General features: G+C 37.5%; 1 protein-coding gene across 8 annotated transcripts in view; it reads right to left on the bottom strand.

Annotated features, from left to right (window-relative positions):
* The window catches only part of BICD1 (BICD cargo adaptor 1), a gene marked incomplete at both ends in the record, with an annotated part of 169,178 nt that overhangs the window by 1,607 nt on the left and 152,065 nt on the right, over nucleotides 1–15,506 (bottom strand). For 4 of the 8 annotated variants that reach the window (XM_084306339.1, XM_084306340.1, XM_084306342.1 and 1 more), the window contains one exon: nucleotides 4,671–4,718. The exons of 1 other annotated variant lie outside the window; for it this stretch is intronic. In XM_084306339.1, the coding sequence (XP_084162465.1) occupies nucleotides 4,671–4,718 (48 nt within the window). Of the gene's footprint in view, nucleotides 1–4,642; nucleotides 4,729–15,506 lie in introns of those variants that run through there. 3 more of the 8 variants (XM_084306335.1, XM_084306336.1, XM_084306338.1) reach the window with 2 other exon arrangements.

Raw genomic sequence — 15,506 nt, 5'->3', positions numbered from 1 at the left:
CAGCAGGAGCTGGAGTCCTTGCATTGCTGAGCTTATTTGAAGATCATGGACTTCCATGTCTTTAGTTAAACTCTGTCACATTTGTGTTCCTGAAGATGAGCTGTCTGATTTGCAAAATGGCTGGTGAGAGCAAGCTATAGGAGCTTAGGACCTCACTGGCTTCATTTTGCACTTGGCTGTCTGAGTAGGTCAGTCCCAAAGTGTTTACTGTTTTTTTAGGACTATGACTCCTCAGTTTATATATAGTCTAACATTAACCACCTAGGCATAAATATTTCATCCAAAATATTTTCTTGAAGCTTAGTAGTTGGACTTGTTTAATCAAAGACTGAAAGAACTCAAACCTAAGCATTTCTTTCCATGGCTGTAATCATCCTTTTGTTCTGTCATATTCTGCAACATATAAATGGAGATAGAGAACCTAAAGTGGGATCTGAGTGAGATCATTACCTACTCCTCTCAAATGAGCCTGTATCAGGAGTGACTTAAGATAGACTCAAAAGCTCTGCATTTACTCTAGAACTTATGAAGAGCCAGCTCCAGGCTTCAGCACCTCCTAAGTTTTCAAGATAATCTTACTAAAAGCCCTACTCTTAAGACTTTCAGAGAAATTAAAGTGAATTGAAACTTTAATGTGACATCCGGGGAAGATGAACAACAAGGTGGTCATGTTAGCCTACAAAGATTGCCTGGCTCTCCTCCCTTGCTGCCCCATTGCTTTTTCATGGAGGACTTCTGTAATTGTCAGAAAGGAACAGAAATTGAATATTTTCCTTGCTCACTAGCAGAGATGTATTTGCCTTTTGGGGGTTCCTTCCCAGCTTTAAAAATAAACTACACACGTGTCTATGCTTCGAAGCAGAGGACTGGTAAGGAAACAGCCATAGTTAGTACTAGTTATTTAGAGGAATGGCCTGAAACAGGACCTCTTCAAGACATTAGATTATCCTCTATACAAATATGTGCAGCTTCATTAATGTACTGCCATCACTTTTAGTACAAAATCATCCCTGACTGCAAATACTGTAACACAAACAATTCCAGAATATGCTAGGTTAGGAAGCAATGGGCTTAGAATTACTTTTTTTTTTTTCTTTTCTTTTCACAGTAATTCTGTGTTACTTCCCACTTTCAAATACAAGCACATTTCTATGCACAGAAGAAATATAAAACTTTGTCTCACCATTCCCTTTTCAACCAATAATAAATATTAGGGGCATTGGGAAGAGAAAAAAATGAATACAAGGTTATCAGTACAAGTACCTTTGCAGCAACACATATACACCCACCACTTACAGGCCTAGTAGATTTGAATCTTATCCTAATACTCTACTGTTACACCATTCTCCCTTCAGAAAAACAGTACATCCAGTTCGGTAATGCAGATTACTGTAGCAGTGTCTAAACAAAAATTACATCATCCATCAGGCAGAATCAGCAAGTGACACATGGCATGCAGTGTGCTTTTTATGGCAGTATAAGTGATCGTGGTAGCAGGTCCTGGAGCTGAGCTATCAGGCATATTGTCAGTCACAGGCAGTAGAGGCTGGCAGGTGATATTAAGGACACGATGCAAGAGAAAGCCATGGAAGAACCTGAAGCTGTTGAGTTTTAACTGAGAATAAGTGAGAGTATTGTTACATTCTGGCCATGAAATATGTGCTGCTCTTAAAATACTTAGTTTTAATACATTATTGTAAACCTCTCTTTAAAGGCTGGTATAATTTGGAGATACATCCATTCAGTTGACGGATGAGGTCTGTGTCACTCTTATTGCCTGTTTCTAAGCAGCTCTTCTTCCCCACCACAGCACTCAAAATGCTAATCATACATTTCTAGTATCATTCGGAAAATATCATGCAAAGCCCCTTGGTGTTAGTAAGTACTCTGTTCTTTCTTAAAGATGTCATTTGCATGCAATATTATATGGCATAGATTGTAATTGTAATAAATCAGCCATGGAAAATACAAACAGACCGGTGATATTTTCAGGATTGAACCATTTTGCATGCGTTACCTTTTTTCTTTTTTTTTTTTTAAATCTTACTTCCTTAATATTTAATGCTATTTTTAGTTTATTTAATATTTTATACAAAATAAAAGCATTATTTCTTACAAAATAATTAATATTGCTTTCATTTTAGTGTTACGGGGATTTTCTTTTGTTTCTTTTTTAGATAACTTGGGTCTAGCATTTAGCCCAAAGATAGACGTGTTCTTTATAATATTGGTTGACAGTAATGTTTTGTTCTTGTGCAATATCAGACAGATTTCTACAGATGCTAGAAAGGGATGAACATCATCCAGTAACTTTCAGTCCTGCATTTGGCTGCCTGCCTCACATTCCTGGACTGAAAAACTGAGGTGATGCATAGAAGGCAGTGTGAGATTTTCATGCATTGCTTCATCAGTTTACTTGGAAAATCTCTAAAGAAAGTTCTCCCAGATTCTCCAGACCAAGCTCTAACAGAAGTATGCAAATATAAGCAAAAAGACAGACAAATGTTTAGCTAACTATACAGTATAGCTATAATGTGTAGCTATCGTTGACTAAATGTATCTTGAAAATCTGTTCTTATTTTTTTTTCCAGTGTGAATCCTTTACACTAGATTCAGTGAACTTTCACAGTGACTGTGAAAAACCCAGAGATACGTAAGTCCCATTTAAAATTCAGTACAAACGTTTGATGAGGAAAAGCTCTCTATGTTTAATACTGAAGCTCAGACTGAATCTATTTGTGTTAAGTCAGGCACAAAAACTAGTTTGAACATGACTAAACATATTGCAGGATGTGGAAAGTGTCCGTGTGAATTACAAGTCTTAACAAGCTATTACTTGATCCCACGTGAAATGCCACTGAGATGTCACACCACTGCAAGAGTAGTGTTAGTGACTTAAAAACAAGCATACCTCTCTCTTAAAATGGGTGACTTTAGGGCTGGGCACAGCTTTAATCTCCCTCATTTGGTGTCGTCACACAATTGAAAGCAGTTGTGTCACACCAGAAGAGACTATCACAGGAGGAAGAAACACATTACAAGCTCCTGTCTTCCTCCTCTCCTGGATTTAGAAAATCTGAACCAGTAAGTCTAAATTTTTTTAAAGGTTCATAAAAAGCCTTTATTTTTTACTCCAAACTTCAATTACTTTATATAAATCACTCACAAACATTATGCTGACTTTATTAAATCTGTTGTTACGCTTCACTGCTTTATGAGGCTATGCAGCTATATGGCTGAGACAAGCAAGACATCAGTGTTAATATACCAAAAAGAGTGGGGTGTTTTCACTTACCGGAAGAGTAACAATCTAATGGTAAAAAATGATAGTCATCTGAAGGTCAATAGTTCAGCCAAGTGTATAGGCGTGTGTTCTTTGTAGGATGACTGATCTGAATTTTTAAAAATGTTGATCATATAAAAAAAATTTAACCTTTTAAATGTTATTGCTTCCTGAATACCATGGTTTTGGTTTGGAAACCTGCCAAGAAAGGCTTCTTGATGAACACATCCAGTTCTGGTTGTGGCTAATGAGATCTTTCTAACCAAGGAAGCATTCATGGACAAGCCAGAAATCCCTGAGACTTGCCTTTGGAACATCCCCTTCTCTGCTGGTTTGTCTGCAGAACAAGGCGATGCTTGCAAACAAACATAGGGCAGAAGAAGATCAGGTAGGTCTTCCCTTCTGAGAAGGGCATATAAAATTGCAGGAACAATTGTTTGTTAGCATTTAGATGGGGCACAACAGAGAAGCACAGATGAAAAGGCTGTTCCAAGATTACTGAGGGACTTGTGACCTGGCAGAACACGCACAGCAGTGCCTGATGTGCAGCCTGAAAGCAGTACTACACCCCTTCCCCAGCCTGTGTTATGGCAGACTTCCACACACGTGGAGTTTAGCACTGTGTGGGAAACAGCTTCATTATACGTAATAAGGCTGTAGATCAGCTGGTTCTCTATAGATCGAGGTAAGGTCTAAAAATAACGTAACCTGTTTCAAATTGCAGAATATAGTCAGAAGTGACTATATGCACGGAATATACCATGAACTGATAAAGATACTGTCATCTCTTTTTTCTTAGGCTGGTTATTATGCCTTGATTAACTCAACCACCTCAGAAGCATGACTTGGCCTTTGCACTACCTACGAGCATGGACACAAGAGATTACTTTTAACAAGATTAGGAACTGACTACGGTGAGACTGAGTTTCCAGGTTAGAGAGAGCTGAGAAGTGTCTGCTAAAAATCCCACAAGTGCCTTTAAAATACCACCTTACAGAAAGAGAAGTCTGTGCATAACTCTATAATCAAAACCCCCCATTTAAGTAAATATATCTAGCAAAAAAAAAAGTTAAATCATTACTGTTTTGGCATCACCGAGGAACTGTCTGTATAAAAAGACCAAATGAGGAATGCAAGATTCAATTTTGCATTCTTTTCCATGTTTACATGGATATAAGTGTTCAGATCCTGTGGTTCGTGTTTGTATTTTCCCTGCAGAAATCATCACAGTTCCTCCAGTTGTTGAAAGTTTGCTATTAGTGAAGAATCGGAGCAAAGAGGCTTTGTTCAGGGAAGACAAGGGGAATTGCAGACATACATGCAGCTATGTGCAAAGAGAAAAGAGTTAGTTAGGATTACCTGACAGTCTGGCAATCTGGCCCCCTGGCTAGTTGTGAGCCGTGTGGCGGTATGGAGGCAGCAGGCTGCTGACAATCTACAAGAAACTGATAAATTAGACATATATACAGAGAGATTACAGAGCAAGGGGTTAGTAACAGCAGTACACAGGCTGTGCATCTGATGGGGAGATTTAGTGAGGAATGTTTGCTCGGTTCCTTATCTGACAGAAACACCTTTTTTGTGATAGTAGTAACATTACTTCTTTTCTTTTCTGCTCAGAAGTAGAGAAGACATTTTCACTTGCCTTCCCTTAACACTGTCAAATTTTTGTTTAAACAGACAGCCTAATGGGCTGTGTTCAGAATCTGGGTTTAAACCTCGTACTCATCGTTCTTCTGCAGGTGATGAAGCTGTTTTGCTTACATCTGATATAAAAAGTGTCAATAAAGCTACTAAAAATTTCTCCAGAGAACTTATATCCATACAAGAGATGCCTTCTCATTATGGTATTGGAGAAAATGTTTGCAAGAAAGTCTTCACAACTTCTAAAGAGTGCTTATGAGATTTTTATTTTTTTTTATATAAAAAGGAAGAGGGGAATTGTTACATTAGGTTTTCTCTATTATATTTAGATCATTTTATCAATATTCTGCGAAAGCATTTTCCACATAAATAACTTGCAAAGCTAGTTCTTATTAAATAACAACACAACCAAATAATCCTTTGAAGACAGAAAAAAGCTTTGAACTCCATAATATTTGGAGGAGTTAAGAAAAGTAGCTGAAGAAGACATAACCCTGCTTTGCGGCTTACTAGTTTCCACCAAAATTTACATATCTCAAGATGAGCTAGCATTCCCCACATTAGTCTGGCCACAGCCTGCGTGACTCAGGTTGTCAGAAAGCGCAATCATCAGGGTCCTTTTGAACATTTAAAAATATGGGTGAAATTCAGACCATCTGGAGAGCTACTGGAGATTACTTTTTGTCTCCAGCAGCGTTTGCAGATCTGTCATTAGGTCTTGCTGCTTTAACTTGATTCTCAACCTAAAACTTTGGTGGTAAGGAGTTACCTAAAAATGAGATCACACAATTTCATGTGATAGGAAAGATTTTTTTATTATTATTATTTTTTCAATTGGCTACTACTTAAAGCTCAACATCAGTAGTCTTTTCTCTTTAAAATATGGATGACTTCTGAAATCCACATCTATTCTTTGTCTCAGTCAAGTGGAAGAACCTGTGAGTAATTTCCGATCAAGTCTTTAGATAATAACAGATACAATGCAGAGCACCACAGCTTCCCAGCAACAATGGGCATCATATCCAGTACCATGACATTTCCTTTATAAGACCAGAAAGCTTCTCCTTACTCCCTATGAAAATCTGTGCTGACCTCCAGTGGGTGGAAGCAACATACCCAAATTGCTAGTTTCTTCTTGCTTCAGCTAGCAGGAGAGGATTTTGGACCTATTTTCAAGCTCACAGGGATCTATTTCAGAAATATATGCATAGCTATATATGCTGACACCATTGTGTCAGGAAGCAGAAAGGATAGTGGGCCATTCTCTCATATGCCAGGACGGTCACTGTAGTCCTGAGAGCAGAGGAGTACACGAATTTGCAACATACCTGAGCTAAGAATTGAAGGGGCTGTCACTTCAGCACAAGGTTCAGATAAAAGTGGTGCCTGACAGACAGAGCAGGCTAACTGTAGAAGGGTAATGATGGTGAAAGAAAAAGTTAGTCTTATTCTAAACAAACTAATTTTCAGAAGTCCAAAGCAAAGTTGTCCCTGACAGCTTAAAGGAGGTAGTCAGTGAGAAACCGAAGACAGCAGAATTCTATGTGATGAAAAGGTGTGGACAGGTTTCACAAACGCAGAAGGAATTTTTCTGACAGGCTTTGCCAGGAACAATGAAAATGCCTAATTTATGATCCTATACTAATATCTCAGACATCCTGCAAATATTTTATGAAGCCTCTTAGTCTGCTAGATTTGGCAGAGTGCATAAATACAGAACCAGATCCTGTGAGAATTATGCAACCTGGATAATGACTGACATGAGTAAACTCCCTAGACTTCACATGAGGCAGCAGCTCTACTTGGCACCAGCAGCACTCACAGAATCTGGCTCACCCCCAGTCACACCAATATGAAACCTAGTGATCCACATGAATTAAAATGGCTGAATTGTCTTCCTACACCCTCCAGGAGTGAAGTTTTGAAAATTATGCAAGGAAAGATTTAAGCAGAATGCATATGGATCACATCTATGCATTTCAAATTCAAAGGGGCTCATATCTACTTATGTCCAGGTAGCTGTGCCACAGCCAACTTTATTCCTTGTATGCTTAATCCTTTTAAATGTTTCAGAGCATTTGCAGCCTAAATTCTTTAATGCCATGACAGTCATAAAATGACTTCTTGTTATGTCATGTTGAAAGGTGAAAATGAGAAGACGGTATTTGGTCTTTTTGTTCTGCTGTGGAGCTCCCGTCTGTATCAAGTAAAGGATTGCTTATTTCTGAAATGCCCTGTTGAAGGTTAAAAGTTTCAAACATGTTTTTACTGGCTTTGTGGGCAACGTCACATACCATAAAAACAGGGAAAGACAGGCATGTGTGCTTGTTATAAAATAGTAATAATAATAAATTACATTGTTAGAGGCCTGTTCCCCTATTTTTCAAACCTGAGAGAGTGCCAGTCTAGCTACCAAGCAAAAGGATAGTTTGTCATTTGTGCAAAAGATACTCGAGGAACAGACATAGATTATATATGGTGTGTCCTCAGAAAAGAGCACCAAAAAATGATAAAGTTATTAAATACAGACTCTTTTATTTCTCTTATCTTCTCTACTTGCTGTGAGGAAATGAACTACTGAGGCAGGGTATGGGCTGGCTGATGTCCTAAGAACCCTTTTATGATTCTATGAACCTGTAATAAAGAAATGCAATTCAGTGACAATTTCAGTTATAAACAGCAAAGAGGAGCTATTCTACACGCACAAAAGTCATATGTCAATTTGCACTGAATTCAGCAGGACATGAAGTGAGTACTGAGTCCTACAGCAGTATCAGACAACGGTCACTATAGCATCTTTTGGAGCTTCAGAGGCTTGATTCCTACTGTAGATTAGGCCTGTTCAGATTTTCCAGTTCTTAACATTTTGGCCATTTGCTAGGAATGACAATGTGAAGGGCCCAGAGATTTTCTCTCACACATTAGTCACTGTTGATTTTCCTTTGGAATCTAATGCCCAGTCCTAATTGGGCTAATCAGCTCTTGATGTAAGAGCTTTAAAAATAACAAGCTTAGTGAAGCTACATCTGCTTATATGAGGACTGAATGTGCAACTATAAATTAGTTGCTGAGAGCAAATCTCAGAAAAAAATATTTTCCTGTGCTTCCCTTTGGCTCAGCCACCAAAACAACACATTTTGCTCATGTCACAAGGTGTGCTCTGCCCTCCAGTCTATGAACTGGGTGACTCCAATCAACACAGGGCTGCTAAACTGGGTTATTAGTGTCTGAGAGGTGGGTTTGCCTGCTGTTGACATCAGCAATGTCCCCAGTGAAAATCCTATGTGCAAGCATTTTTAGTCCCACCTGTTCAAGACCAAGCAGACTGCAGTGGAACATTTCCGTACATTTTGACACTCAGTAAATTTGACAGCACTCTACAGAGATCGGTAAGACCAAGAATAGTAAAAATCCCAAGATAAGCATTGGGGATGCTGTGAATGAGTAACTGATATATAATACAGTTTTACGTGTGCCTGGTTTAGTAAATCATTAGAGAAAATTTTCTTTTATCTGAAAGGATTAGACTGAGTCAAGCAACAAACCAAAGTGGTGTTTTCCCTTTGTTTGTTTGTTTGTTTAAAAACAATTAGTGTCACATATTTGGTATTTCTGATATGGAAAACATTGGGAAATCAGTTCTTAATGAAAAGAAAATCTCTCCGGAAATGCTTATGGAAAAATGTGAGGCAGAGGCTTTTTTCAGTCTTTTAAAACAAACTTTTCTTAGTATCCCATTGACCACTCCAGGCTGCCTGGAAGTCCTTTTATCCTAGCAAAACGTTTTACAGCATCTATAGCAATTTCACTTTGTGTCATGCTACCCAATATTAACTGAACTTGCTATATGAAGTTTGAAGAATTTGATAACATGTCCATGAAGATGTTATTGACAACTTACTTGAAAACAGAAGCTGTCCCTATTTATATGGTAATTATTTTCTTCCCTCAGATGTCAAATTAATAGGAAAGAAGGAACAGTTAATAAGATGAGTCCAAAGTATTGGGCAAAGAACAAACCAGTAGTCTCCTGGTCATTGAGAGGCAGAAATATATTTTATCACACTGCAAGTCCTACAGAGACAATAAATCAATCATCTCTACTCAAAGGTAGGGAACAAGGAGAACTTCCAAACTCAAATGGCAAACATGATATGTCATGAAGAACAGGGTAGAGGTTTTTAAAACACTTGTCCATCTTGCTGAGTTGAGATTTGTAGAAATGCTTTCAAATTGTAATCTGAAAGGATGAGGCAAGTCCCAAAACTGTTTCTGTACTGAGGAAAAAAAAAATCCTTGTTTTGTATATATATAATTTTTGTACTTTGTTAAAACAAAAACAAAAAAATGTTTACGCAGTTATTTGACTAGTTGGTTTCACTTATCATTTATCTCTGCGTTTCTAATGGATGCCAAGAAAACTTTGACCTTCCTCAAGGCCAAGAGGAACTTTAAGTGGCAATGGTTATCGCAAAGAACAGCTGGTGAGAGGACAGCTGTGGTTCACTGTAGGAAAAAGACATGAACAATGGTACAGGTCAAAGATCAGAAGTCTCTCTCCCTTCTCCTGCTTCCAGGGTCACTTTGGGTCTGGAAATAACAGAGTCAGTTTTGCCCTGTACATAGCCCCAGCTGGTAACCCTGCCAGCTACAAAATGGGTGCAGCTCTGCATTTCTGCAGGACGTTCCTATAAGGAGAGAGCTACAGCAAAGCCACCATGCAAGCTCCAAGCAGAGCCTGGCCAGCCTTATGAACCCCAGCCCTCTTAGAGCAGGATTGACTCGGGTTGTCCTGGCCTCAGAGCAAAACCACCAGTGCAGGGGGGAGTTGAGCAATGGTACAGCGCCACTGCACAGCTCTATGACAGCCAGCCCTGTTCTGGCATCAGTAGTGCTCAGGAAAGCTGATAAATTTCACCAGAGGCAAGTTAGCTCTTACATAGACATTTGTCAGTACCCAAATCCTCTGGGTTTTCCCACTGAGTTCTCTCTTTTCCCATTAAACTGAAAAATGGATAGTTGATTGTAAATAGACAAATATATCAACCAAGTATCAGTTTTGGCTTATGTCTTGGTAAAGCTGACCAACTGTGAATTTTTTATGTCAAATCTTAGAAATATCCAGGTAACTCACATCTTAAGCTTAATATTAAGAGAAATTTGGCATCTTAGATTATTGTTGGTTGGAGATGTTTCAACAACAAAAACAACAAAAGTATTCTTCTACAACTTATTCCTTAGTCTTCCCAATAACTATTTGAAGAATAAACCTTAAGAGATGTGAGCCTGCTGCTGAACTCCAATTTGCACACAGAGTGGAAGGCATCAACAATACCTGCACACAGAAGCAAGCTGCAGTAGGACAGCAGTAGGATGCATCTAAAATCTTCAGTTCCTATCACCTCTGCCTGTTCTCTTTCTTCCAAAGGTGGCCCAGGAAGGTCCCACAGTTTCTACACTCCCAAGCTTCTGACATCTGCTCCTCCCTCCTCTTCTTTCCTGTTTACCTTCCAGATGAGGTCAGACAGGACAGTAGCTCTCAGTAAATGTAACTGAGAGCCTTCTGTTAGTTGCTTCTCGGATGATTGAGCTTATTGGAACAGGTAGGGTACTTAATTGCTATTTTCCTATAACATCTAGAGAAGTGCTACCTGCCTTACCTGATCTCCACAATGCAACTCATAGAGCTTTACTAACAACTTTCCATGCTATCTGATATATTCACATGGGCACACATAGGTAGTTCCCCAGAACATGTCAGGTTTCTTGGCTTCCAACTCTACAACAGTAACAACATACTTCCCCCCACACACCCTTTATTTCCTTATTTTGCATGAGTTGACTTCTACTTTATTTTTAGACCTGAATTATCCCCAACATCAAGAGCTATTTCCCTATTAGCCCATGTGCTTCAGTAATAATGTGATTGTGACTGTATGTTGAGCTATCAAAGCTATGTGCCAGCCTTGCCCTTTGCTATAGCTCGTATTAAGAATACTATTAAAAATTAAAGGAGAGGGGAGGGGGAAAATGAAAAGGAAGTTTTTTTCTAGTCACTAGCAAAATTAGTGAAATACATTTTTTTCTCCAGGGTTGGGCAAAGAACATTAAGAGACTTCTTGTCAGCTCTGTAGGTTTTTTCACACTTTTTATATCATGATGTATTTATGTGATTTTCTAAAACGGTTTCTATGAATTCTTTAAATAATTCCTCATTAAATCTGTCAAGAAGCGAAATAATGGGTTAGTAAAACAGTAGGAATGGGGATGGGTAGAAGCTGAATACACACATATATATATCCGGTTCCTTTCTTTTATATACAGTTCATAAAAAGCACATTTGGAAAGGTCTGATGAGTCATGAAATACTTATTCACTAAAAAGATGCACACATTTTAAACATTGCAAAAGAGGAAAAGGAAGGTCATAAAAATACAGAAATCGTCATACTTCTGTCTTGTCGATCACTCATCTTTCATGGAAACATAAGTGTCATACATTTCAGAAGGCCACAAATACATCCAAACAAAAAGTACTTGCACTATTTTATAGGTAAAGGGCCTGATCCAAAACTTGAAGTTAGTGGGAACAGTACCTTGAGTAGGCTTTGGAAGAAACATAAAGTACAACTATAAGCTTTCATAGCCCTAAAAAGGCAGACAGGGAAATACTTACAATTAGGGATACTAGTCTTGATTAAAGAATTGCTGGTGAGCTTACTCCATACATCACAACATCTTAAGGAACTGCTCTACCAGAGAGCTAAAATATCAGCGTGTCTAATTTAAACAGATACTCACTTCTGCTTTGCCTATTTTATGAGATGAGAAGCACAATATTGAATATTCCTGTATATTTGACGGTAAAAAATCAGTAAGTCATGAAACCACATTAAACCTTGTCATAAAAGAAAATAAAGACAGATGACTTTTGTTACCAAAATTTTCAAGAGACTTGCAGAGGTGTTTCAGTTAATAACACTGGATTCCAAAGCCCAAAATTTTCATAGAAAGAAATATCTGGTAACACACCTTACAGATACGTGTCACCTGTGTACCTATTTTGCTAGAAACAACCAGAACTCTAATAAACTTTTATCAAATAACTTCAACAAATGATGTTAATATTTACTATTCCATCTAACAATGACACCATAACTTGGATACAGAGATAAAAATGTCAATAACCTTTTAATGAAAATATACAACAGTAAGGCATGGGTTTCACTGCAATTTCTTTCTTATTTTTCTTTTTTTCTTTTAACCTTTTAACAATCAGATTTGGCTTTCTATTAAAAATAGGTTTTATTTTGGAATTGTTTTCTTTACACAGGGAAAAATACAAATAAAAATTAAATGTTCATAGAACTGCAGTGAATTCATGCCATAATAGCTAAATTATATTGAAGTAGCTAAATTATATTGAACAGCATGAAATGTATGGCTTTAGTCTCATCTGTGATAATTGGAAAGCTAAATATAAGAAAGCAAAAGCGTAGAGCAAAAGGGTCCTATTCACAGTGGCACCAAGAGGTAAAAGTACATTTAGCCAGCTGATTTCTTCATCAGTTACAGCCAACTAATGTCCTTGGCAAGGATACTATTCTTCAAATTCAAAACGGCCTCCACAAGGACAATGTACCATGCTTGAAATAGCATAAACATGTAATGCTCATTAAGCTTAGTTAAATGAGCATTCAGATGCACAACATGGCCCCAAGAGCAAGAAGGTATATACATATATCTGTATATATGCACTAATAACACTTATTAAACAATGAACAATTATATACACAGATATGGCATATTTACAAAACCCACAGAAAATAGAAGAATGAAGAACAAAAAGTGAATATAGATAATAATGTCTGAATTATCTTTTTTTCTGAAGAGCATCATGTTCAGTAAAAAACAACGAAATAAATAAACCTAACTTTTAAAAACCCTGATAAAATCCCATCATATCTGTTTTTTCATGGAGAGCAGAGACACACAAGACCGGTAGCATAGGAGCCTTGCATTTGCCAGTAGCCTGCCTGATTATACAAGCTCAGACACAACATTCTCAAAAGTAAAAAAAATATGTGGAAAACTGTTCATGGGATGACCTAAGCAATCATGAAGATCTACAAAACACCCTCTTAACAAAATTCAGGTATCATCTGATAATGTTCCTCAAAGAACTTCTTCCACAATAATTTTCAAAATAAGCTATGCTTTCCTCGGTGTTGAGATTTCTAACAGCCCTGCCATTTCAAAAGTGAAAGAAGTGCATTAAAAAAGCAAAGTTTAGGTACTGAAGTAGTGGTTACAGTAGCAAGGTTCAGAAATCTGTAAAGAGCTTTGTGACTCTGGTAATTAAATTCAAAAGCAAAGCTAGAACAATACTTTTTGTAAAATATTCCTAAAAAAAAATAATGTGCAGAGCTACAGACCTTGAACTTATGACTTAATCACCACCTAATGAAAGAAGACTCAAATTTACTATCAAAAACATATTCTCCCTACCTTTCCAATGCTGTGAGGTGCATGGGTCATCTCTGTGGAGAGCCTCCACTGCGGAGGGCAGCATCAACCTGAACCTCCTTCAGCTATTTGCCCAATCCCTTCATTGAAAAGGGGAGGGTAAAACCAGCTTCATTTCCTACCAGGACTTTCTACTTAAAATATTCCAATTGAATGTGCTTTCCATGTCTTTGCATTGCCTATACAATGTGAAGAAGCCAGGACAGAATCCAAGAATCTTGTCCCGTATGGTAACTTCCACAACATTATTTTAAGAAAAACGAATGAGAAGGAACATAAGCTTTTAGTTTCACAGAGAATAACATCCCATAGAATATTTCTGAAAAATAATTTTCTAAACATTGCACCTTGAAAAAGCTCAAATTCCAGAGTGAGGAAATGGGAATAGCAACAGAGGGTATTGCTCAACCTTTCTGTCTGGAGAGTTTATCCAACACCTCATATTTCATACCAAAAGCCTTTCCTCGCTGTAATGACCACCCTACTCAACAGACTCTCTGTCTTTGTAGTCTTAAGACAGCAGACTCTTGCAGTGTTAAAACTGTTTGTGCTATATCAAACACATCCCTACTTTCCCAGGTTTCCAACCTATTCTTCTCAGGTGGAAGCACTACAAGTGATTCTATGATTCTATGAAAAGGGTGGTTAACAAAGACAACTCAAGCAATTCCCCTTGACTTCTGACTTAACTGGAACACTTCTGAGGACTTTCATATTTGGGTGACTGAATTTATTTCATTTTTGTTTTTCTTGTCAGCTTTAAGAAATAATTTCTACCTACAGTTGCTCTAACTTAGCTCTTGGAGACTCTATTAGCAACTCTCTATAGGAATTTCTTTCCAGTTAGAATTTTAATAAATTTAGATTTTATTTTTTTTTGTAAGAATGCAAACAACCAAAAACAAAAACTAGTTGTTTCAAATTGTTAATTATATTTGATTTTCATGTAAGCATAGAGCCACAGCAGAAATTAATCTTTGATGACTGCATATTAAGAGTATATATATTTATATACTCTTAATTATGTATGATATGTGTCAAGCTTAGTGCTTGAGCAGTTGTGCTATTATATGGTATTCCTTGTGCTGTCTGTATCTTCCATTTGTGTCTCTTCTTAAGAGAAGTAAATGCCTTTCTGTACACCAGCCTTGAAAGGCACCTGAAAATCAAGCAGACTTTCAGGTTTAATGTGCTTTCAGAAAACGAACTCTGCAAAATTAACTGATTTTAACACTAGCACTATTTTAAGTGTTTTTCTGTGTAAGATTTAGATACTGAAATTTGTCCTGTGGTACCTATAAATTAAAACAATATGGAAAAGAAGCATCTATCACAGTTTGTGTGGGGGGCACCTCAGTGAAGGGGAGACTCTCAGACAGATCATGGTTGACCCTTAAATCACCCCTGTTTAAGGAAGAATGCTGCAGGCATTGATTATGTTTTGTTTCATGAGCCTGTCACGAAACCTTTATTTTCAGATACATAAACACAAGGATCCTTATTTTAAACTAAAATTAGATAACTTTAAATTCAACTTTGAGAATGTCCATGCTAAAATAATGGACAGAAAAAAGAACAGTATCAGGGCATGTATAGTAGATTTTTCTTCTGTCCTGTTCTTTCCTTGAAGCACAGTTCATATTTGGGACTGTAGGATAGTAGGAGGCATCTAGCAACTTTGTTTTCAGGCCCTGTATATGGAAATTTGAAAGGCTTCTGAATGTAACTTCAACTGAAAGGTCATTTCTAATGCATTTTTACACCATCAAAAACAGTGTTAGGACTTCTATATGCCCTGAATTCTTCATGTAATCATGAACATAGCCACATGCAAAAGAAGGCTGGAGTTGTGTTGAGCAAATGCAATCTGGATCTGTCTATCAGAAGAATAAAGATTTTAAACTGTAAAAATACAGGTTAATAACAGAAGGGAAGAAGCAGCACACAGCAAAGCTAAATGTGTGCTATTACCTAGGGGAAACAAAACATGATACTTTGGAAATAGACTGAGTGATATTTTTAGCCACAATGATTAGGAGCCATTAGTTCCTAAA

This window comes from Netta rufina (genome assembly GCF_964035555.1).
Source record: "Netta rufina genome assembly, chromosome: 1".
Classification (NCBI taxonomy): domain Eukaryota; kingdom Metazoa; phylum Chordata; class Aves; order Anseriformes; family Anatidae; genus Netta; species Netta rufina.
This window is presented reverse-complemented; position numbering and strand designations above follow the sequence as displayed.